We start from the raw sequence: 25,779 nt of genomic DNA, 5'->3' as shown, positions 1-25,779 counted from the left end.
TAAAAAAAAAAAAAAGTGCAATTCTAGAACAGTGTTTTTTTGTTTTTTTTCTTTTTTTAGACCATGTTTAGCAAATGCTAAAACTGTCCTGCCGTTATGATTCTCCTGGTCAATACGAGTTCATAGATACCAAACATGTCTAGGTTGTTCTTTATTTAAGTGGTGACAAAAAAAAATGCAAATTTTTTGTTAAAAAAAAAAAGTCATTTTCCGAGACGCGTAGCGGTCCCAATTTTCTGGATCTAGTGTCGGGTGTGGGCTTATTTTTTGCGCGCTGAGCTGACATTTTTATTGATTCTATTTCGGTGTAGATATAATCTTTTCTCGTTCGCCTTATTGGGGGACACAGAGACCATGGGTGTATGCTGCTGCCACTAGGAGGCTGACACTATGCACAAAAAAAGGTTAGCTCCTCCTCCGCAGTGTACACCCCACCGACTGGCAGGGAATTCCTCAGTTTAGCTTAGTGTCAGTAGGAGGTGGACACGGGTCTTTCATTAGACCCATATCTACCTCGTTGTGCGTCGTTCCTTTTCAGGTTCCCGGAGGGATACAGGGTGAATAGTCACAACTGTAGTCCCACAAAGAGACTATGAGTACGGAGTGTACTGCCACCCCGTATCCTCATAGGTCTCTACAGCAGGACCAGGAGACCGTACACGGATGTGTGTCAGGCGATCCAGATGGTCCTCGACCCCTGCCTCCCACCCACTCGCCTACCAGAGCCTGTCGGTTGGATGAGGCGCGGATACTCTTCGTGACAACACACGCTGGATGAAGGTACCTTTATTATAGAGACGGATCAGGCAGGGTAAGTATGAGGCCCGGGTCCCATTCTCCTCGTCAGCTCCAGAGGTCACTGTGGCAGTACTGCGACGCCTCCGCGCCGCCCCGCGCTTCCCGGCGGCCGCCGCATTTATTTCAGGCCCCGGCTTCTCGGCCTGTTCTGCCGCAACTTGCCCCCAGTGCATTTCTGGGGGGGGGGGGGGGGTTTCTCCCTTCCGGCCCCAGCGAGCCTCAGGAGCGGTCACCGCGGCAGTGCTGCGGGGCCTCCGCGCCGCCCCGTGCTGACAGGCGGCCGCCTCATCTAATCCAGGCCCCGGCTTCATCTTGGGCCTTGTCCTGCCTCGCGGCCACGCCCCCCGCCTTCTTTCTCGGGCGGGCTTTCCTCCCGCCCGTTTTAAGCCTGCCCACCGCCTTCTCCCCTCACTCTAAGTCTCCCTGAGGCGGCGCTGTCTCCACCCACCCCAGTCTGGATAGGACGGCGCCATTTTTAACATCGGCGGTTAGCCCCGCCCATCTTCTTCCTCGGTCTCTGCAGGGAAGCGCACGCTTCCTGCTGTGTTCTCAGGCTGCCGCCATTTTCACATCCTGTCAGCCGGACGCTGTCTTATCTACGTGCCCCCTGCAAGCCCAGACTAGCCGTGCACTTCATTTGCTGGAAGCTGCGACAGGACACCGGACCATGAGTAGCTCTGCGACTGCAGACTGACACCCTCCTCTGCCTCCTGTCCCCCAACCTTCCGGCGCTGCCTCAGTGACTGTCCGTCAGTATGTCTAATTCTAAGTCTGACCGCTCTCGTCCTCCTTCCTCCTCTTGCACCTTAGTTAAGTACTTTGCGTGCTCTTCTTGCAATCGCAAACTTCCCTCAGGTCAGTCCACTTCCCTCTGCCTGGATTGTAGCAACCCTATTCAGCCTGACGCCGCCCAGGAGCCATCTAGGGCCCCAGGCGAGAGTGAACCCCCCCCATGCCTGGCTGGGCCTCGTCTCTATCACAGTCAGTGGCAGACCTCACCAGGGTGTCTCAGACCCTAGTAGCCGTCCTGGATAAGTTGCCCCTGGACACCTCTACAGGGTCCAGCAGGTCCCGAGAGATTCCATCTGAGTCGGCCAGCGTTAGTCGCAAAAGACCCAGGCAGGATCCCCAGCCGGATTCCTCTCCTCGCCCCATGTCCCCACATAGTCCTTCTCGGCAGCCTCCCTCCCCGGCCTCCTCTCCGGAGTCAGGTGAAGCGCTCTCGGACGGATCATCTGAAGGGATCTTAGAGCTGGATTCGGATCAGGATGCGAACATGAGGGTTACTGTGCAGAACCTCATTGCAGCGATCCATCAGACCTTCGACATTGCTGACCCCCCTGCGAAATCCTCAGATCAGGAGGTTTCGTTCAGACGGGAGGAAACACCCTCCAGGGTATTCCCTTTACATTCCGAGTTTGGAAAGATTTTTTACCAGGGAAAGAGGGGATCCGACCAGACGCTTTCAACGAGGGAAGCGTTTCGGCGTTCTGTACCCGTTTGCTAAAGAGCTCACGGACAACTGGTCTGCTTCTCCCTCGGTCGATCCGCCCGTGTCCAGGCTTTCTAATAACACGGTTCTCCTGCTTTCAGGCGTGGCGTCTCTTAGGGATTCTAATGATAGGATCATAGAATCCCTAGCGAAGTCTGCCTTCGAAGCGGCTTCGACGGCTGTATGCCCAATTTTTGCTTCATCTTGGGCAGCAAAAGCCATAGCCACTTGGGCAGAGGATCTTCGTCAGGGCATCCTAGAGAAAGCACAACCAGATCGATTGGCCGATCTTGCCAATCAGATTTCCCATGCGGGGGATTATCTGCTTTCTGCTTCTTTGGATGCCGCATCCTGCGCAGTCCAGGCGTCGAGTAACGTTGTGGCAATCCGACGTACAATTTGGCTCAAGGCCTGGCAGGCGGACCTGTCTTCTAAAAAGTCTCTTACTAATCTGCCTTTTCAGGGAGGGCGCCTCTTTGGATCCCAATTGGACCAAATTATTAAGGACGCCACCGGAGGCACGAGTTCTCTCCTGCCTCAGGCCAAACCTCGCAGACCCCCACTGAGGCGTCAGTTTCGACCCTTTCGGGCTTACCGCCGTTTCAATACGGCGGAGACCTCCAACCAGCAAAGACCGCAGGCACGCCAAGATAGGAAGAAAGTTTCCTTCAGACCCACTCCCTCCTGGCGCTCCCACTCTTCGCGGGGCAGACCATCCAGATCCGGATCGGGTCGGCCCACATCAACATGACTATCCTCGGACTCCCGAGGGTCCCTCCCAATTGGGAGGTCGACTCCTGTTCTTCAAGGACGTCTGGCTGGCCTCAGTAGAGGACGCTTGGGTCAGGGAGGTTGTATCGTCAGGATACAAGATAGAGTTCGTCTCTCTTCCACGGGATCGTTTCTTCGAATCCCGTCCTCCAAAAGATCCAGCTTTGATCCCGGGGTTCTTTACGGCCATCGACTCTCTCCTCAGTTCCGAGGTGATTGTTCCCGTTCCAGAATCGGAGCGGTTTACAGGGTTTTATTCAAACCTGTTTGTCGTGCCGAAAAAAGACGGGGCGGTCCGACCCATCTTGGATCTCAAGCTGCTCAACAAGAGAGTTCGTCTTTGCCACTTCCGGATGGAGTCGGTTCGTTCGGTAATCGCTTCTATGGAGGAGCAGGAATTCATGTGTTCGATAGGCATCTTGGATGTCTATCTACATGTTCCCATATTCTCCAGACATCAGAAGTTCCTGCGTTTTGCGGTTCGCCAGGAACATTACCAGTTCGTCGCGCTGCCCTTCGGTCTCGCCACCGCTCCCAGAGTCTTCACGAAGATCGTGGCTGCGTTGATGGCCTTGTTGAGGATCAGAGGTCTCGTTTTTTTTCCGTACCTCGACGATATTCTAATCAAAGCTCCCTCTTTCCAGCAGGTGCGCCTAAGTTTGACGATCGTCCTGGACACTCTTTCCGATTTCGGGTGGATCATCAACAGCAAAAGTCCTGTCTGGTCCCTACTCAACGTCTTGTGTTTCTGGGCCTACTGTTCGACACTCGTCGGTCAAGGGTCTTTCTCCCACAAGAGAAGATTCTCTCCCTGCAGCAGGCTGTGCGATCGCTGCAGACCACACTATTTCCGTCCCTCCGATCAGCTATGAGGGTCCTAGGAAAAATGGTGGCGGCGATAGAGGCAGTTCCCTTTGCCCAATTTCACGCGAGACCTCTCCAACACGCCATTCTGTCGAGGTGGAACAGGTCGGCTCTGTCCCTGGATCGCCCTGTTCGTCTTTCATGCCGGATCAAGCGGTCACTCAACTGGTGGTTGACGTCACCTCTCATCCTCTTGGGGCGGTCTTTTTTCTTCCTGTTCATTGGCAGATTGTAACAACGGATGCCAGCCTCCTCGGCTGGGGTGCAGTGTTCCGCAATCACACTGTTCAGGGTCGTTGGTCGACTCAAGAATCTGCTCTGCCGATCAACGTTCTAGAGATACGAGCGATCCATCTGGCTCTCGTCCACTGGGAGAGACTCCTCAGGGGCCTGCCTGTCCGGATTCAGACAGACAACGCCACAGCGGTGGCATATGTCAACCGCCAAGGAGGGACACGGAGTGCCTCAGCCCTGGCAGAAGTGTCCAAGATCCTTCAGTGGGCAGAGATTTCGATTCCGACAATCTCCGCGGTACACATTCCCGGCGTAGACAACTGGGCCGCCGACTTTCTCAGCCGCGAGGGTCTCGCGGCAGGAGAGTGGTCCCTACACCCGGAGGTATTTCTTCAGCTCTGCAGTCGTTGGGGAACCCCGGACGTAGATCTGCTAGCTTCTCACCTCAACAGGAAGGTCCCACAGTTTGTATCCAGGGCTCGAGATCCTCTCGCAGTGGGCGCCGACGCTCTGGCCATCCCTTGGTCACAGTTCGAGCTCCCCTACCTGTTTCCTCCCCTGCCTCTTCTTCCCAAGCTGTTGAAGATCAAAGCAGAAGGAATTCCAGTCATTCTCATCGCCCCGAATTGGCCCAGAAGGTCTTGGTTCGCGGACATTGTCAACCTTCTCGCGGACGCCCCCTGGAAGCTTCCAGACAGGGCAGATCTGCTGTCTCAAGGTCCGATTTGCCACCCCAATTCTCGGCCGCTCAATTTAACGGCGTGGCTGTTGAGACCGAGGTTTTGAAACGGACAGGATTCTCCGATCGAGTAATTCATACTATGATCCGAGCCAGGAAGCCATCATCTTCCAAAATTTACTACCGTACTTGGAAGGCCTATTTCACTTGGTGTGAGGCCAATAACATCGCGCCTATGTGCTTTTCGCTCCCTTCCGTTCTGGCGTTTCTTCAGGCAGGGCTGGATGCGGGGCTTGCTCTCAGTTCCCTGAAGGGTCAAGTTTCGGCACTCTCCATTTTATTTCAGAAGACTTTGGCCTCCCGCCCTCAGGTCAAAACCTTTCTTCAGGGCGTGGCTCACACGGCCCCTCCGTATCGAGCGCCCGTAGATCCATGGGATCTTAATCTGGTTCTTGAGGTTCTGCAAGGTTCTCCCTTTGAACCTCTCAGAGAAGTCTCCCTTTCCCTTCTCTCCTGGAAGGTAGTCTTTCTGGTGGCCATCACCTCCATCCGGCGCGTGTCGGAATTGGCGGCTCTTTCTTGCCGCTCTCCTTTCCTGGTACTTCACCAGGACAAGGTAGTTCTGCGGCCTCCGCCCTCTTTTCTTCCGAAGGTGGTGTCCTCCTTTCACCTCCAATGAGGATTTTGTTCTGCCGTCCTTCTGTCCGAGCCCAACTCACCCTCGGGAGCGGTTCCTGAACAAGCTGGATCTGGTCAGGGCGATATAAGTCTATCTGTCTAGGACGTCTTCCTTGCGAAAGACAGACTCTCTTTTCGTCATTCCAGATGGGGCGCGGAAATGTCACCCGGCTTCCAAAGCTACTATTGCTCGCTGGATCAGATCGTCAATTTTGGAGGCCTACCGGGTTAAGCATCGAGTGGCCCCTCCAGGGATCAGAGCACACTCTACCCGGGCAGTGGGTGCTTCCTGGGCGGTACGCCACAGAGCCTCCGCGCTGCAGCTTTGCAAAGCTGCAACCTGGTCTTCGGTTCACACATTTGTGAAATTCTACAGGGTCCACACCTACGCTTTGGCGGACGCCAGCCTAGGTAGAAGGATTCTGCAGGCAGCAGTGGTGAGTCCACTGGCCTGATGGAAGTTTGTTTCCCACCCCAGGGACTGCTTTGGGACGTCCCATGGTCTCTGTGTCCCCCAATAAGGCGAACGAGAAAACAGGATTTTTGGGTTGCTTACCGTAAAATCTGTTTCTCGGAGCCTTCATTGGGGGACACAGCACCCTCCCATGTTCTACAACTCCTGTTCTTACTTTGGTTGATTGGTTACAGTTGAGTTGTTTGTTCTGTTTTCAATCTATTCTGTTTCTTCTCCTACTGCTTTCTCACTAACTGAGGAATTCCCTGCCGGTCGGTGGGGTGTACACTGCGGAGGAGGAGCTAACCTTTTTTTGTGCATAGTGTCAGCCTCCTAGTGGCAGCAGCATACACCCATGGTCTCTGTGTCCCCCAATGAAGGCTCCGAGAAACAGATTTTACGGTAAGCAACCCAAAAATCCTGTTTTATCGCCCCTTATTGCATTTTAATGCAATGTTGCAGCGACCAATAAAGCATTTCTGGAATTTTTACCTTTTAATTCACTACGCCGTTTACCGGTTGGATTAATTATTTTTATATCTTAATAGATTTGGCGATTCTGAATGCAGCCATACTAAATGTGTATTTTTTTATTATGGGGAGAATGGAGGGTGATTTGAAATTTTTTATATTTTTAACGCTTTTAAAAGCATTTTTTTTTTTTTTTCTAATTCCGTATTCTCCATGGGAGACTAGAAACTGCGATCATCCGATTGCTTGTGCTACATAGAGCAGGCTGCAGCCCTGCTCTATGTAGCAGAAATGCACACTTGCTATGAGCGCTGACCACTGGGCGGCGTTCATTGCAGTCCGGTAATGACAACCACAGGGATATCCTGCAGACCCGGGTTGTCATGCCAACTGATCGATGACTCACGGTCATGTGATACGGGCACCAATGGGCAGGATCAGTGACCTGCTTCCCGCGCGATCACATTAAATGCTGCTGACAGACATTGACAGCGGCATTTAATAGGTTAGCAGCCGCGGGTGGATCGTGATTCCACCCGTGGCTGTTGGGGGCACATGTCAGCTGTACAAATCCAATGCGGAGCCCACATCAAAGGGGGGGACACATCATGCATGGTACATGTCTGGCTCATGTTGTGAAGGGGCTAATATCTGCAGACTGTACGGCCATCTGCTTTGAAAGCCCTATCCAATGCTATGTTTTAACCGGCTGTAATTTTTAAAAAAAATTAAAATTGAATATTGGGAACGTGGAAGAAGTGTAGAATCCCTTTTTAGGTCCGTACAGTAATTTTATGTGTTACGGCATAATAGCGCATACATGGTGGTCTGGGGGCAGTAGAGCAATGTTCAGTAATGTGACGTCTTGTGTCCTTCTCCATAGACCTTCCGTTATCTTCGGTGTCACCAATCCGTTCTTTGCTAAAACTCTGCAGCACTGGCCACATATAATCCGTATAGGAGATGTTAAGCTGGCAGGTAACAACGACTGATCCTAAATACACATGTAGGGGTGCATTATAATACCACTTCACATTGGAGGGGCGTGGGGGAGAGTTTGAGTAACTCGCGGGATGGGGAGGGGTGTGTACAATTTTAATGCCTTACTCGCCCACAGTATCATTAATTGATCCATTTCCGTCGTGCACACTTAGGAGTTTGCTGCTTTAATATCACATTTATTGAGCAATCATTACACAATAAGCTCCAGATCGCCATCTGCAGCCAGCCAGAATTTTAACATTTATCTACTCGGGGTTCTGGCCTCCTAATTTCTGTTCAAGAGCGCACCGCTACTCAGCATCCAGTTTTCCTACTTGCTGAAGGATGATGGAAATTTTCCTGATTGTCAGTTTTTGACCAGCAGCAAACTTTGTGCTCTCTGATACTACAAAGGTTTAGCTGCCTCAACAAGGTCGAAGGAGCCCAATATAACTGAAGCTGGCAGGGATCAGGTGCTGGCAGTGCGCTCTCACTCTCAGGCCAGCATCAGAGCAGCACTTACAAGCTCTATTGGATAAAGTTTGTAAGCGCTGTCCATGTCCAGCCTCCTCTGATACTCTGATAAGCAGAAACATTACATTATAGAATTTAATAAACAATTGCATTTTTATGTCCCATACTTTTAATAAATTCAAGTAAAAGAAAAAAAAGGAAAATAATGAATTCTGGAATGTGAAAATAAAAAAACTGTGCGTGCATTTTGCACGACAGCAGTGAAGTCTACCGCCCGCTAGTAATGAGACTGTACTGTAACGTCCGTCTGCGGTTCTGGGCTGCAGCCAGGCAACACCCCGAGAAACACTGATACCCTTTACCCCTATACAGGGATCTGGATTTACAACAGAGCCCAGGAAGTACTGCCTGAATAGGAGCAGCGGCCAGAGCAGGACGGTCGTCAGAGTGAAGTACAAAAACGGCAGGCAATAGCAGAGTCAATTTCAGGCCAAGGTCAGAGTCAAAAACCAGGAGGGCGGCAGTGGTACAGAATCGTTAGGAAGTAGCAGAGTCAGAATATCCAGGCCAAGGTCACAAACCAGGAGAGTAGCAGAAGTACAGAATCGTCAGGCAAAAGAGGGGTCAGAAATCCAGGCTGAGGTCAGAGTCAAACAGAAATCAATCACTAAGTAACACACAGGGGAACCAAGAATATATCCGGCGGCTTGCAAGACCAGTCCCAAGGCATTTGAGGGATCAGGTCATCCCTCACAGGTTGCTGGACTGGTGATGTCATTAGGGCCGCCCCCAGGACCAGGCCAGATGGAGTTGCAGTAACCCCCTGATGACTGACAGAGGGGCGGAGCCTGCGCCCACCAGATGCCTGCGCAGGAGCCACTTCTCTGTCACCACCATAACTCACGGGCGGACCATGGCGCCTCCCAGTGGCTGCGACCGGAACAGCAGGCCCCAAATCTGACGGAGACGTGACATGTACGCTATTCCTTACATTGCAGGAGATGTACCTAAACAGGTCAAAGTGAAGAAGCTGAAGACACTAAAGACGCTGGATTCAAAGCCCGGTGAGTGCTGCTGTGTGATAGCGTTACACCGGTTATATGGGGCTGTTGTCATTGTGGGTTTATTCTCTCCGCAGGCGTCTACAGCTCGTATAAGCCATATCTGAACAAAGACGAGGACATCATCAAGCAGCTGCAGAAGGTAACAATGGAAAGTCTTGTGGCTCCCCTGCCTCCGTACTGCGGCTGTGTAGTGGATCTGTGGGTATCGGACATGTGCTAAGTCTTCTGCTGCATCCTCCTTAACTTGCTTCAATGCGACCAGCCAAGGAAAAGTATTTAAACTTTATTTTAGAGGGTTATTCCCAACATTTAAAGTTAACACCTTTTGAATAAGATAGGCGATAAATAGCAGATCAGTGAGGGTCTGACTGCTGGGTTCCTCTCCGTTGCTGAGAATGGGGCTGTGCTGGAGGTACATTGTCTTAGGCCTGTGGAGCGCTGTACTCAGCTTAGTCTCATAGAGAATGATTGGGATGGTGGCTCACGTTCTGATCTCAGGATCCATAAGAAACCCCACAGTCTGACCCTTCCACTGGTTTCAAGCAGTTACCTATTTTTTAGACACCTGATACCTTTAAATCTTGTGACTAACCCTTAAAGGTGACCTGTCACTTGCTATAAATATGCAATTTATTTTACCTGGTGCAAATGCCGCTGTTGTCCTGATTCCGGTGCTGTTTTTCTTTTGTTCCTGTACCTCTTCTTTCCTGAGATATTGCCCTCTATTCCTTGCATGTAAATCTAGTCTTTTTTAAGTGGGCGTCGTCCTAAAATCTCAGTGACCGCCTTCTCTGAGACCACACCCAGTTGATACTAAGTTTATGTACAGGAGAAAAAGGGCCATATCTCGGGAACGGAGAGGCGTAAAAACAAAAGGAAAACAACGCCAGATTCAGGAGAACAGCAGCTTTTACACCAGGTTAAAATATATTTACAGCAAGTGACAGATCCTCTTTAAAGTCTTGAATCACTTAAAGGAGAAATCTCAAAACAAGATGCTTAAACTTTGTCCCCTGACGCAATGTAGTATTACATATTTCAGAAGGTTGTCATATAATATAAGGTCATGCCATGTTTTACAGCTGCTTTCTAATAGTGGGGTAGTATATACCACCCTAAATATATATTGTAAATGGATTCTACTTTTTTTTTTTTTTTATGAATATAATGCAATCATTGCTTCCTGTAATAGAAGAACCACTGCCTAGAGACACAGAAGAAGGATCTTGTTCAATCGTATCATTGCCACCCGTTGCTAATATGTGAGAGGTTTCTATTTTATGCTCGGTTTTAACAAAAGTAAAGGTGACTGGTTGTTTAACAAAGCAGAAGAGCGCTGTCACTTCCCATAGATGCGAAGACGGACCCCGGTGATCACTGACTGTCATGGTGCTGCCAGGCGTGTTATATGTTATTTCAGTACAGAGAATACAGTCTGTCCCCGTCATGTAGGATAGAAATGTATGATGGCTGCCGAGGACGCAGAGCATATTTCGCATTAACACATTGCAATTACATTGATAGAGGGTTTCCACCTAAAATAAAGACTCAAGGAGGCAGCCGGAGTTGTACGTATGGAGCAGCACTTGACTTTTACTTTCGGCGCATGTGCAACCGGACGCTTCTATCAACTCCTCCTGGCTGCGGTTAAGAGAGAACGGGAGACCCAAGTAAATTATTTTAGGGTTCGGTGGGAATCCCAGCAGTGGAAATCAAGTCACCCTAAGATTTAACACCCAGCCATTGCATTATCCATTTAATACCGTGAGAACGGCGTGTGTGTATTTTTCTCTTTTGCGGTTTGCACCTCGTTGTCCAGAGGGAAATTCACAAATTACTTGTGTACAATACGCACTTTTCAACATTAAAAATGCAACAGCAGGAAAAGCTGTGGAATTATGGAAATCACGGGGTGGGTGGATTTCTTACTGATCTGTAAGTGATGGAAAAATGGAAAGAAAATTTACAAAAGCCTCTTCACTTTTTCAGTATGGAGTACGAGTGCCACATGCAGAAATCCCCCGCTATCAATGAGGTTATTAATGGTCGACTGAAGAATGTTCTGCCACGCTGAATGCACTGGAGAAAATCATCAAGATCCACTGCTGGCAGCTGCCTTTGCAATTACCAATGACATCCCAGATGTGCTTGATAGTAGACAAGTCTGGAGACTCTGCATGCCATGGAAGCATATTTAGACCATACAGGCTGCTCACAGTAGCATTAGCAACATGTTGATTGTGCTATTATGAGCAGCTTGCATGGCCTAAACGTGTTACCAGCGTCTGCGGACTTGTCTCCCCATCATTGGTGTCATTGGTTGACAATTACAAAAGGAGCTGCCAGCTGTGGATATTGATGATTTGCCCAACTGTATTTAGCGTGATAGAACATTCCTCAGACAGCCATTAATAAGTTCACTGATCGCAGCCAGTTCTGTAAGTTGAAGGGATTTCTTCACAGTGCTGAATATACACTTAAACAAGAGAATATAACTCCAAGGAAATCAAACTTCTGTAAAATCAAACTGTCTACTTAGGAAGCAACACTGATTTACAGTCAATTTCACATGCTGTTGTGCAAATGGAATAGACAACAGATGGAAATTATTGGCAATTATCAAGACACCCTCAATAAAGGAGTGGTTCTGCAGGTGGGGACCACAGACCACATCTCAGTACCAATGATTTCTGGCTGATGTTTTGGTCACTTTTGAATGTTGGATGTTCTTTCACACTCGTGGTAGCATGAGACGGACTCTACAACCCACACAAGTGGCTCAGGTAGTGCAGCTCATCCAGGATGGCACATCAATGCGAGCTGTGGCAAGAAGGTTTGCTGTGTCTGTCAGCATAGTGTCCAGAGGCTGGAGGTGCTACCAGGAGACAGGCAAGTACACCAGGAGATGTGGATGGGGATCGTAGGAGGGCAACAACCCAGCCACCGGACCACTACCTCCTCCTTTGTGCAAGGAGGAACAGGAGGAGCACTGCCAGAGCCCTGCAAAATGACCTCCAGTAGGCCACAAATGTGCATGTGTCTGCATGTGCCCGACGTCCACAGATGAGGGTTGTGCTCACATCCCAACACCGTGCCACAGATCACCAAGATTGGCAAATTCGCCACTGGCTCTCTGTGCTCTTCACAGATGAAAGCAGGTTCACACTGAGCACATGTGACAGAGTCTGGAGACGCCGTGGAGAGCAGTCTGCTGCCTGCAACATCCTTCAGCATGACCGGTTTGGCAGTGGGTCAGTAATGGTGTGGGGTGTCATTTCTTTGGAGGGCCGACACAGCCCTCCATGTGCTCGCCAGAGGTAGCCTGACTGCCATTAGGTGCCGAGATGAGATCCTCAGACCCCTTGTGAGACCATTTGCTGGTACGGTTGGCCCTGGGTTCCTCCTAATGCAGGACAATGTCAGACCTCATGTGTCTGGAGTGTGTCAGCAGTTCCTGCAAGATGAAGGCATTGAAGCTATCGACTGGCCCGCCCGTTCCCCAGACCTGAATCCGATTGAACACATCTGGGACATCATGTCTCGCTCTATCCACCAACGTCACGTTGCACCACAGACTGTCCAGGAGTTGGCGGATGCTTTAGTCCAGGTCTGGGAGGAGATCCCCCAAGAGACCATCTGCCTCCTCATCAGGAGCATGCCCAGGTGTTGTACAGTAGGGAGGTCATACAGGCACATGGAGGCCACACACAATACTGAGCATCTTTTCATTGTCATGAGGCATTTCCACTGAAGTTGGATCAGCCTGTAATTTGATTTTCCACTTTGATTTTGAGTATCATTCCAAATCCAGACCTCCATGGGATATTAATTTTGATTTACACTGATAATTGTTATGTTTTAATGTTCTGAACACATTCCACTATGCAATGAATAAACATTTGCAACTGGAATATTTCATTCAGAGATATCTAGGATGTGGTATTTTAGTGTTCCCTTTATTTTTTTGAGCAGTATATTTACAATGTTATGTTAATGATGTACATTTTTTTTTCTACATTTTTCATAATTTGTCCATCCTGTGATTTCCATAATCCCATGACTTTTCCTTCTTGGTGTTGCAATTTCACTGTTGAGGTTGTAGATACTGAGTGTAAGATGGAAATTGCCCCATCTAGAATAACTTGGCACAAATTGAAACAAAATCCCATAAAGTACCTTCCAATGTGCAGAATGTCCCCGCAGATCTCAGCAGTAGCAGAAGATGTCCTCCAGCCACTTATCCGTCTTTACCCCAATGTTTTAGTGTCTAATTGTGTTTGGTTTTCTATGGTCATACGCTTCCAGTTAGCTGATCAGATTAAGACCGTATTTAGCTGCAGTTAACGAGCTGATCCTATTATTGTTATATATTACATTATGTAACGTGTATCACATGGATTCTGACCTTCTCTTTTTTTCTTTTGACTCTTTGTTTTAGGGAATTCAGCAGAAGCGCCCATCGGAGGCGCAGAACGCCATTCTCAGACGTCATTTCTTAGAGCTGACTCAGAGCTTCATCATTCCTCTGGTAAGTGTCTATAATTCCTGACATCTGTCTTCTCTTCTTGGGGGTAAGTCCAAAAATCCTATGTCTACTTTCGTATTAAAATAGTTCTCCGGTGTAAACAAGTTATCATCTATCCAAGGGCTAACTTATCAATCGGTAGGGGTCCGACTGCTGGGGCCAACACCGATCAGCAGAAAGATAAATTTTCCTCCCCATTAGAATGGATCGGCAGTGGCCATGTTCCACCGCTCTACTCTATTCCTTCTCTTTGGGGCTGGTGACGTTTTTTTCCCGCAGCCATAGAGAATAAATGGTGTGTTAGTCGGCGATCCGACCTGCCTCTTCGTTTTGAAGTGAGTGTGAGCGATATACACTCTCTTCTATGCCTTTTGAACTCCAAATTTAATGTTTTATGAGTGTTCGGGAAACCAACACCGCACAGCCTTGTGTGGTGTACCAAGGACTTCTAGTTAATTGGCACATGTAGGCACTTTAAATAGTGTCACAGACAAAGGAATATTTTTTTTTTTTTTTTTTTTCTGGACCATAAACGTGAATAGGAATGTTACACTTCTCGCCCATCGGAGTCTTTTGATCACCATTATACAGAAGTTATAAGACATGGTGGATGCCACATACTCAAAATGGATTCTGTTTTTCTCGCAGTGGGGATAAAAGCTCTACTTTCTGCCTATCATTGCGGGTCTCCGCAGTCGGACCCCCACGATCAATACTTGTTTTTCAGCCCCTTTAACCTTACTTATCTGCCTGCAGGAACGATATGTTGCCAGCCTGATGCCTCTGCTGAAGAGCATCTCTCCGTGGAAGGTTAGTAGACATGGCCTTTTGTAAGGTTTTAGTGCTTGTTGTATTTGATAGGATGTTTATATCGCCTCCATGTTTTCTTCGTGCAGAGTCCTCCGCAGCTTAAACCCTTTAGTCAGGAGGAGTTCATGAAGACGTTGGAGAAGACGGGACCTCAACTCACCTCTCGGTTAAAAGGAGACTGGATTGGCCTGTACAGGTCCGTATTGTTCTTGGCTTTTATAATGGCATCTTAATTCACAACTCTTCTTTATTAGACGTTTAAATCATCATGATGTAGAGACCGGCGGGGAGAGGGGAGTATCACATCGGGCAAAAAATGTTTCTGGAGCATTATCTATCCTGTCGTTGTTACACTGTCTTCTATGAAACACGAGAGGCCATGGCAATCATTGGCTCCCCACGATCACGCTGCAGGGAGCTGATAGAGTGACAGAAGGAGCAATCTTCTTCTGTCACACTCTTTGCATTACATACAGAAATTGCTATTGAAAAGAGTTAATGCTGCAAGCACTTACAGCAGTTAAATAAGATATAGACCGCTGAACCCTGGTTAACAATCTCTGCGAGGAGCACATAGTGATGACATTACTGCCACTACCTCCCCCATGTTTTACGAAGCCGGCTGAGCTCCTGAGTGCATGCCATATAGTGATCGCACATAGGCACCATACATGGGTCTCCTGAGCCAAACTCCACTTTCTCATAGGCATATATGAGGCTGAGATCTGCGGCCGTTCCGGAAATTGCGGTCTGTACACGGACCCTGAGACTCGAACCTGTGCAGTCCTACTGCTAACTTCTCAATCATTGTACCTTTACATGGGACTTGTACTGAACCCCTTTATAAGTATATGCCAGAAAAGCTCAATTCTTATACCAATTTTTTTTTTCTTTAATGAATGAAGACATTTCTTGAAGTCCCCAAACTTTGACGGCTGGTTCAGAGCTCGCAGAAAAGAAATGATGCAGAAGCTGGAGGCTCTTCAGCTGGAGGCACTTTGTAATGAGGTAATTGGGTCGGACGGCGCCCTTCCTAGTGTGGATGCGGTTTTGTGTGATGGTAAAAACCGGTCCAATATTCACTCTTCGGGTGCAGATAGTGATGACCAAACCTGCCCTCTGTGTTCTGACCTGAACTCCACATTCTTGGAGTCAGGATGGGGGGGGACATTATACCTAGAGGGGCCCAGGATGCAGGGGGGACATTATACCTGGAGGGGGGCCCAAGATGGGGGGACATTATACCTGGAAGGGGCCCAGGATGGGGGGGGGGCATGATACCCGGAAGGGACCCAAGATGGGGAGGGGGACATTAAACCTGGAGGGGGCCTGGGATGGGGGGACATTAAACCTGGAGGGGGCCCGGGATGGGGGGACATTAAACCTGGAGGGGGCCCAGGATGGGGGGACATTAAACCTGGAGGGGGCCCAGGATGGGGGGACATTAAACCTGGAGGGGGCCCAGGATGGGGGGCACATTCTACCTGGAGGAGGCCCAGGATGGGGGGGCACATTCTACCTGGAGGGGGCCCAGGATTCGGGGGGGGGCATTATACCTGGAAGGGGCCCAGGATGGGGGGACGTTATACCTGGAGGGGGTCCAGGCTGGGGGGGGGGGGGCATTCTACCTGGAAGCAGCCCCGGATGGGGGGGGGGGCATTATACCTGGAAGGGGCTCAGGATGGGGGGACGTTACCTGGAAGCAGCCCAGGATGGGTGGGGGGACATTGTACCTGGAAGAGGCCCAGGATGGGGGGACATTATATCTGGAAGGGACCGGGTTGTTGAATTCGGTCGGGTCAAGTGAGTTGCAAGTGGTCCAGACATCATGTTCTGGGAATGTCAGATGTGTGAAACCATATAAGGTGAGTATAAAATAAATATATACAGCTTGGTATTACATTGTAATTAAGGTGCCCAGATCCAAAGATATTGGCGCTGGTTCTAGCTTGGAGTTGATCCATAAAACTTTTGCTGTGTGTGAAGGGGGCTGGCTGAATGTTCATTTCATAGCCCTCTTATCTGTCACATATGTTAAATAAGGGGGGCTCACTTAGCTATTAAAATTAGCCTGTCAGTCAGACCCCATTATTTGTCATATAGGACAGATCAGAGAGCTGGGTATCGTTTGTATCCATAGCTGAGCCAGACCCCTTCTCTTTCACAGACATTGATAAATAAGGGTAAGGGGTCTGGTTTCCACATATTACCATAGCTGAGACAGCCCCCTTGTCTATCACACGTTAACAAATTAGGGGTCTGGCTTAAATATGGAGATGAACACTCAGCCAGCCGCCTTAACACGCAATACGAGTCACATTCCAACACTGTCGAGAACAAATCCGAAGTGGATATCCATCATTGACGGGGTTGACTGAGTCGTCCTTTCTTTGTATCTTGAGTTTAGGATTTGCTCATCTGGGTTCAGGAGCACACGGAGGTGGAGTCTGTGGATTTGGTGTTAAAACTTAAAAATAAACTGGTGAGTATCAGCAACTGATTTTTTTTTTTTTTTTCTTGTTATGAGCTTTAAGGATTTTAGTTGCACAATGTGTTCTTTAATTGAATCAGATAATGACCAATTTCTTAAAGGGGTTGTCCACTACTAGACATCCCCCTAATGGGTCTGGAGAGAAGGAAAAAATGCCACTTTTCTCTTGGACCAGCACCGCTCCTCTGCTTTCAGTACACTGGCATCAACATCTGGGGGCATAACATGAGCCCTGCAACCAACCTGCCAGTAACATAGTTTTGAAGGCTGAAGGAAGACCTTATGTCCATCTAGTTCAGCCTATTTTTAGTGCAGCTGTTCTGCATTGTTGATCCTGGGGAAGACAAAAAACCCACAGAGTAGAAGCCAATTTTCTCCATAGGGAAAAAAGTTCCTTCCCCTAAGCTGGGTCAACCATCTACCTATAATATTCTGTTATTCGTAACCTTCTATACTTTTACTCACAAGAAAAGCATCCATTCCTTTCTTACATTCATTCAGTGAGTTGGCCATCACCACTTCCTCAAGAAGAGAATTCCAGAGCCTCACTGCTCTTACCGTGAAGAACCCTCTTCTATGCTGGTGCAGAAATTGTCTTTCCTCCAAACGAAGAGAATGCCCCCTTGTTCTTGTCACAGTCCTTGGTACAAACAGTTCATTGGAGAGATCTCTGTATTGCCCTCTGATATACTTGTACATATATATTAGGTCTCCCCTAAGTCTTCTCTTTTCTAGAGTAAATAGACCTAATTTTGATAACCTTTCTGGGCATTGTAGTGAACCAACTCCATTTATCATTTTAGTAGCCCGCCTTTGAACCCTTTCAAGTTCAGTAATGTCTTTCTTGAGCACCGGCGTCCAAAATTGCACACAATCCTCCAAGTGTGGTCTGACGAGTGATTTATACAGAGGGAGAATTATGTTTTCATCTCGTGTCCCCAGGCATCTTCTAATGCATCCCTTGACCCTATTTGCTTTGGTGGCAGCTGCCTGACACTGGGCACTCCAATTTAGCTTCTTATTGACTAAGATGCCTAAGTCTTTTTCCATGTCTGATTTCCCCAGCAGTTTCCCATTTAGTAAGTAATTGTAGCATCTGTTTCTCCTTCCCATGTGCATAACCTTACACTTATCTGTGTTAAACCTCATTTGCCATTTTTCAGTCCCAATTCTCCAATTTACTCAAATCTTTCTGTAGTTGCAAACTGTCCTCCTTTGTGTTAACTACCTTACATAGTTTTGTATCATCTGCAAATACTGATATTTTACTGTATAAGCCATCCACTAGATCATTAATAAATATATTAAATAGTAGGGGGCCCAATACAGAACCCTGTGGTACCCCACTAGTAACCCTGGCCCAATCTGAGTATGCACCATTAATAACCACTCTTTGTTTTCTATCACTAAGCCAGCTCCCTACCCATCTACACACATTTTCCCCTAGCCCAAGCTATCTCATCTTACTTACCAGTAGTGGACAACCCCTTTAACAGGTGGCGCAACTAGAGTCCTATGGGCCCCAGTACAAAATCTAGAGCTTTCTAGATCCTATAAAGACATGTATTTGTCCCCATATAACAATGTCCCCCACCCTGGGCCCCTACCTGGTACAATGTCTCCCACCCTGGGTCTTTTCTTGGTAAACTATCCCCCTTCCAGGTATAATGTCCCACCATTTTGGGCCCCTTTCAGGTATAATGTCCCCCCCCCTCCTGGGCCCCTTTCAGGTATAATGCCCCCCCTCCTGGGGCTCTTCCAGGTATAATGCGCCCCCCCCTCCTGGGCCTCTTCCAGGTATAATGCCCCCCCATCCTGGGCCTCTACCAGGTTTATTGCCCCCCCCCATCCTGGGCCTCTTCCAGGTATAATGCCCCCCCCATCCTGGGCCTCTTCCAGGTATAATGCCCCCCCCCATCCTGGGCCTCTTCCAGGTATAATGCCCCCCCATCCTGGGCCTCTTCCAGGTATAATGCCCCCCCCATCCTGGGCCTCTTCCAGGTATAATGTCCCCCCATCCTGGGCCTCTTCCAGGTATAATGCCCCCCCCATCCTGGGCTTTTTCCAGGTATAATGTCCCCCCCCCCCCCCCATCCTGGGCCTCTTCCAGGTATAATGCCCCCCCCCCCAATCCCGGGCCTCTTCCAGGTATAATGCCCCCCCCCCCCAATCCCGGGCCTCTTCCAGGTATAATTCCCCCCCCCCCATCCTGGGCCTCTTCCAGGTATAATGCCCCCCCCTCCTGGGTCTCTTCCAGGTATAATGCCCCCCCTCCTGGGTCTCTTCCAGGTATAATGCACCCTTCCAGGTTTAATGCCCCCCCCATCCCGGGCCTCTTCCAGGTATAATGCCCCCCCCATCCTGGGCCTCTTCCAGATATAATGTGCCCCCCCCCCCGCGCCTCTTCCAGGTACAATGCTCCCCCTCCCATCCTGGGCCTATTCCAGGTATAATGCCCCCCCCCATCCTGGGCCTCTTCCAGGTACAATGCTCCCCCTCCCATCCTGGGCCTATTCCAGGTACAATGCTCCCCCTCCCATCCTGGGCCTATTCCAGGTATAATGCCCCCCCCCCCCCATCCTGGGCCTCTTCCAGGTATAATGCTCCCCCTCCCATCCTGGGCCTCTTCCAGGTATAATGCCCCCCCATCCCGGGCCTCTTCCAGGTATAATATGCCCCCCCATCCTGGGCCTCTTCCAGGTATAATGCGCCCCCCCCCCCCATTCTGGGCCTCTTCCAGGTATAACGCCCCCCCCCCCCCATCCTGGGCCTCTTCCAGGTATAATGCCCCCCCCATCCTGTTCCTCTTCCAGGTATAATGCCCCCCCATCCTGTGCCTCTTCCAGGTACAATGCTCCCCCTCCCATCCTGGGCCTCTTCCAGGTATAATGCCCCCCCCCCCGGGCCTCTTCCAGGTATAATGCCCCCCCCCCACCATCCTGGGCCTCTTCCAGGTATAATGCCCCCTCCCATCCTGGGCCTATTCCAGGTATAATGCCCCCCCCCCATCCTGGGCCTCTTCCAGGTATAATGTCCCCCATCCTGTGAAGGAGCTGACATCAGCAGTTCTACTAAGACTACACTTGGATCTTTCCTGGCTTCGTTCAGTAGATCTGCAGGTAGCCGGGGCTCATGGCCATATTTTAGTTCCTAAATCCAGCCTTAATCAGAACCTTTTATTTCCCTTTTCTGTCCTAAATTCATATTCTTGTACTCCCATTAAATCACAATTCTTACGCCTTTCCTAGGACTCTGCATTTTGTCTTTCCTCTGTTATTCCTCCTGGAAGCACACAGGTGGGACGTCCCTTTCTCCTCATTACTCGGGGGGGGGGGGGGTGTCACCCTAAGGTGTCATCTTGTCCAATCAATGTTAGCAATGTTGTGACACACCTTGCGGACGAGCAATGGAGGTCTCATGTTCATAGATTTCCAGGGGGAATAGAAGAGGAACAGCACAACATATTGTTATAAGACAAGATGCTCCGGAATTACGACTTAAAGGATTGGTCCCATCTTCCACAATGGATATTGTCGGATTGTGCTTGCAAAAAGAATCACTTGTGTAATTTACTGCTTATCAAAATTTGCAGTGGTTCTTCAGATATTAACATTTTTGTTTTCAGCTCGTTGCCTAGGAGACCGACCACCTGTCTTCTAGCTTCTAAGCGCTGCATTGTGTTTGGCCGGGATTGGGAGGTGGTATCGATCCTGGCCAAGTTTAAAAACAGCGCTTACAAGCTTAATAGAAAAGAGCTTGCAAGCGCTGCACAGGTTCTGCTTTCTGTTTACAGCTTGTTGTCTTGGAGACCGACCACCGCTGCTAGACTGCAGCACCCTGCCTAGTGCTTACAAGCTCTTTTCCGTTGCACTTAGCAGCACTGTTTTGAAGCTGGTGCGCGTTGTTACCTCCTAATCCTGGTGAGCTTCAGAGACTACTTTACAAGAGAGACGTCAGCAGTGGTCGGTCTCCAAGGCAACGAGCTGTAAATAAAAGTGTTAATAGCTCAAGAACGGCTAAAAATTTTATTAAACAGTAAATTGCAAAATTGCTCGTTTTTACGAGCTCTATCTGACAATGTCCACCGACGAAGATGGGAATAATCCTTTCTATGAAGAATACAGGTATTTAATAAAAATGGACATTCCAGCGGAGTCACGAGGTCTTTGTAAATTTGGGAAAATGCCTATATTTAGTGTTTGTCTGGTTTCTTTGCTAATAAGTGTGGCCATTTACAGGCTTTGGCACAAAGAGAGCAACTGCCTGTGAGCGCAGACACACTACAGAGGCTGCAGGGACAGGTGGACACCATCATTCAGGAAGTGCCCGAAGACCTGCAAGAGATTTTACTGAAAACCTCCAGCTCGTGAAACGCGTGGGGTCGCGGCAATAAGACACTGACCATGGTATGAGCGCAGCACCGCCCGGCCGCGCACCCTTCACTTCTTCTATAGTGACTGTCGGTGACTCAACCACAGGTCTGTGCTCCTTGGCTCCTCCAGGTGTGAGGCTGAAGGTCTCTTTACTACTGTGCCCAGAGGAGGATCCATATCTGGTATATTTTTATATAATATTGTGCTATGGGCGCAGTAACATGCGGACACCGATAAGAGGAAAGCTAAACATCACGATGGACATAAGAAGTAACCGGCTCTGGATCATGACGTCGGATTGTATTCCTTACCTTCTAAGAGATTTGTTACCCGTTTTATGCACTTCAGAGGATGGGGTATGGGGCAGGGAGAAGCCATATCTGTTTTCTTTGGAAATCATATAATCGAATTTTCCCATTTTTCACCATGCGCCTTTTAGAAGCTACTTCTAACTGCTGCTCAGCAAAGATCTTCAAATAATATGTGTACGGTGATTCCCCTGTCTGAGTCTTTTTATCTTTATCGCACAATTTGTACAGCAATTCCAGTCGTCCATGACATCACTTATGGAGTGCGTTTGCAATAAACATTTTTGCCACTCTTTTTAAATGGTGCAATTGTAGAATCGACCGAAAACCTCCGGAGGCTCCAAACCCACGACCACGATGGGGATCATGGGGAAAAAACAAAAATAGAACTTAAAAGGGCGCAAATTAAAAGAAGGGGCACAAATGAAGAATGGGCAAAAAACAGCTAATAGTGGAAAAAAAATGACTCTGACCCTATGTGTTCGCACACCGCTCAGCATCGTGAGTAGCGCCATTTAGAGCTGTTTTTGACCGATCAGGACCCGCACCCCCCCCCCCCCACACTGATTGGCAGATTAGTATTCGGTACACTTTAAGACAGTTACATTGGATCATCAACCATGTAGAAATGATTTTTTTTTTTTTTCCAAAAATTCGGACTGTTACAAGTTGAAACCTTTTCTCTTTGTAATCATCAATTAATGTCGATTAATCTTCAGTATTTTACAATTCTTGGCTGAGAATTCCCATCAGATGACTTCCTTTATGGTGTTTTTTCTGTACTTTGTACCTTATAGTCAGACCACCGCCGTAAAGGTTTGCTGCAATAAATCCTTTTTAACTTGTCGCTTTGGACACTTGTGATACAGAGAGGTAAAACATACTTGGAAACCACCGACATGCAGCTGCGGGGACTCGAATGTATTTTTCGAGCACGCCGAAGTCACTCGGTTAGGACCCGAGCATTCTCAGATAACACCTTATCCCAGCACGTTCACTCATCACTAATAGCTACCTCCTTTTTAGAGAACCTACCCCCACTGATTTAAAAAATCAGTGGGCAGAAGCGTACTGTGTAAGTGAGATACAAACATGCAGACTTTTTATGAGCTCATACACCGTTCACAAGCTGATCAATAGCGAGTATAGACAGGGTCCAGTTGAACGCTCTCACCTTTTCGTTTTTACGATGAGGCTGTCTGCTCCTGAACCCCATCAATCAAAACTTCTACAAAGAGTAACTAGATACTTAATTACCTTATTTTACCTTGGTCTCTCTCAAACACTATGCTGCAGTGCGGTTTCATACACCTTTTAGAAGCTGTTTCTAACTGCTGCTCATCAAATATCCTCATATAGTATGTGTATGTTAATTTCATCTGTCTTGAGTCTTTTTATTTTTTTCAACCTTTATACTCAGACAGGGTATTCCTGTGCTTGGATTGTTTGATATAGTGCAACAATCTTTTCTGAGCAGCAGTTGAAAGCAGCTTGTAAAGGAGCATGAACTGACCATTGGGACAACACAGCAGCATAGTGTTTGGGAAAGAAGGAAGCAAAATAAGGTAATGAAGTACGGTACAAAAATTCTTAGTTTTGCAATTCTTGGAAGATAATTGAAGAAAAAGTTTAGTTACTCTGACTGTACAGGGGACCGTGTGGCCCAAATTAAACAGACGTTACACTATTTTTAGCATTGAAACACTTACTAGGAAAGCTATTCAGTCATTTCCCCTTATATATAATGCTTACTAATTTCTAATATTGGAAAAACTATTGCGTTACCGCACAGGCGAAATAAAACATAGAATTACTATGTTACTTTACTGCATTACTACCATAGAATTTTGTAACTTCTTTTAAATTTGGGAACGAATTTATGGCTGTTTTCAGACAGCAGTAATGCGGGTTTTATTATGGTCGCTGTACCCGGACCTCCCGCTGTTCTACTGAACCATAGAATTCGTAGTTAAAAATATCCATAAAATGGCCATAAAGGGTTAAAAAGGGATGACCAAAGCATTTTTTGCAAGATCGCCAATTAACTAAGTGGAAATCTGCTTCTTAAAGGCTATGGACATAGTGGGTTCCATGTGGTTAATAAAATACCTCTAAGTTTCAGTCTGCGCTTTGCATTGTATCTTTCATTCATTTTCAGCAGTTTACAGCTAGATCCAATTTTCATTTGAGTGGGAGTGTCTCTCCCAGTAATACAGGCTGGATGTGAGCTCTACGTGTAGCCAGCTTCTATCCTGCACTCATTTAATCATGTGCTTCCTATTCTGCATTTTCTCTGCTCTCCCTGAGACTGTAAATGGTCCCCCCCCCCACTCTGGCTGCTATCTCTAACGCTGAGAAAAGAGAGCGTGGATCAGAGATGGTCATTGCATTATTTGCTTAGGAGACTTAAGAAACTCTATAGCAGTAAAATGGTAGACCACTTTCTAAATGGTCATCCTGCATAATGTTCTTACTTTGAATCAGGGTCCTACAAATCTATTTTCTCAGCTCTAGCCTTTAAATGGAATCTGCCATCAGGTGTTTGCTCTGTATTCTTAGCATTGCATAATGTAGGGGCAGAGACCCTGATTCCAGTTATGTCAATTACTAGGCTGTGTTTTTTCAATTCAATCAGTGTTTTATCAGCAGGAGATTATCATTGGAGGACTAGGTGTCTCCTGCCTTCTTGTCCAACCACACCCCCAGCACTGATTGGCCTGCTTTCTGTCAATATAGTGTGTACACAACGGCCAATTAGTGGTGTGGGCGGGGTTATACACAGCTCCGCGTTCAGAGCTCTGCTAGATGTGCAGCAGAGAAAACAGGGATTCTGTCACAGCTACTGCACCCAGTGAACTAAATGACGCATCACTGGAATCAGAATCTCTGTCCCCATCGCAAAAACCTGCATTAACAACCATAAACTAAGCCAAATATCCATAAGCGATGAAGGTTTTATAGGGGTATTCCAAATAACATTTAGCCTTTATGTAGTGCAGACATAATAAGTGGTAGATTGGTGGGCTGTCCACCGCAGGGAGATAATCCGTAGCCCCCCAGATTATGCACATATCAAAAGTTTGTCAAAGTTTCATTAAGTTTCCTTTGAACTTTAGGATTTTGGTTTTTTTTTATTCTGAAAATCTGTCATGAGCAGATTTGTCTTCTGTACGTTACTAATGAAACTTCATTTTGATCAATCTTTTTATCTTTGTACGTAATTTTTGCCGATTTATACAAACGGATCAGATCAATATTTATAATGTTATGAACAAAACTAGAACAGTGCTGCCAGCTTACATGTAGTACCATCTCATGACCTGTAGGTGTCACTGTCATTTCCCCCCTGACTTTACATAAAAGCCATGAAACTGTCATTTATTTATTCAGTAATAATTTATATTGCGGCATAGCAAAAAAATAAAAGGATTTTTTTTATTTTTTTTAGCGTTTTGATTGCTGGGAATCTGGGTGCTGTGACTCCCACTTTAATAAAAGGGCAGAAGGGATACTATGATTTGTCAATTTTTTTACATTTTTTTTTTTTTTTTTAAAGAGACAGTAACTCTGATAAAGTAGCTGGTAGACTCTTCTCCCGTGACTTTTTTCCGACCGCTCTTCATGGCTCTCGGTGATGCCTTAGCACATTTATGAGTTGTTACGTTTTCGAAGTACTTTTGTATCTTATACTCTGACGATTTGTATGCAATCTGCTGCTTTCGGCAAAACTTTCCTAACAAATGGTATATTTTATTGAACTTCTCACTAAAACTGAATGTCCTCATTCCCAGTGCATTATTATTTGTATATTATTTGGGAGAGGGGCCTCCATTGGTCGTCTGGGTATAAATAGTTTGTTGCAAAACTTTTTTTTTTTAATAAAGTTGTCTGTCTGCTAAATACTGTATGGTAATCGATGAGCATGTTACGTGCACTGACAATATCCTGGCCACTGCATTAAACAAGGTGTATTTTTCTAAAACTAAATAAAGATTTCCCTTTATATTTACTGATGTGTTGAGTTGTGATCTTTTCAGTGCACTCATGGCTCCACGCACCCCTGATAGAGCTGCGTGGTGAAACCAACTCCACGCACCCCCTGATGGAGCAACAGTTGTGAAACAAACTCCACGCTCCCCTGATGGAGCTGCGTTGGTGAAACGAACTCCACGCTCCCCTGATGGAGCTGCGTTGGTGAAACGAACTCCACGCTCCCGATGGAGCTGCGTTGGTGAAACACACTCCACGCTCCCCTGATGGAGCTGCGTTGGTGAAACACACTCCACGCTCCCCTGATGGAGCTGCATTGGTG

The 25,779-nt window shown here is 47.6% G+C and overlaps 1 protein-coding gene across 2 annotated transcripts in view; it reads left to right on the top strand.

The window, feature by feature from the left end:
* Positions 1–25,476, top strand: part of DENND6A (DENN domain containing 6A) — a 52,683-nt gene extending 27,207 nt beyond the window's left edge. For both annotated transcript variants that reach the window (XM_073563900.1, XM_073563901.1), the window contains exons 12-20: positions 7,325–7,419; positions 8,895–8,960; positions 9,035–9,099; positions 13,399–13,488; positions 14,242–14,295; positions 14,382–14,491; positions 15,201–15,303; positions 16,703–16,777; positions 21,025–25,476. In XM_073563900.1, the coding sequence (XP_073420001.1) occupies positions 7,325–7,419; positions 8,895–8,960; positions 9,035–9,099; positions 13,399–13,488; positions 14,242–14,295; positions 14,382–14,491; positions 15,201–15,303; positions 16,703–16,777; positions 21,025–21,156 (790 nt within the window). In that variant the 3' untranslated portion in view covers positions 21,157–25,476. The remainder of the gene's footprint in view (positions 1–7,324; positions 7,420–8,894; positions 8,961–9,034; positions 9,100–13,398; positions 13,489–14,241; positions 14,296–14,381; positions 14,492–15,200; positions 15,304–16,702; positions 16,778–21,024) is intronic.
* The last annotated feature ends 303 nt before the right edge of the window (positions 25,477–25,779 follow it).

The sequence above is a fragment of the Dendrobates tinctorius genome, unplaced genomic scaffold (assembly GCF_039654945.1).
Source record: "Dendrobates tinctorius isolate UK_male_01 unplaced genomic scaffold, ASM3965494v1 ptg000406l, whole genome shotgun sequence".
Classification (NCBI taxonomy): Eukaryota; Metazoa; Chordata; class Amphibia; order Anura; family Dendrobatidae; genus Dendrobates; species Dendrobates tinctorius.
This window is presented reverse-complemented; position numbering and strand designations above follow the sequence as displayed.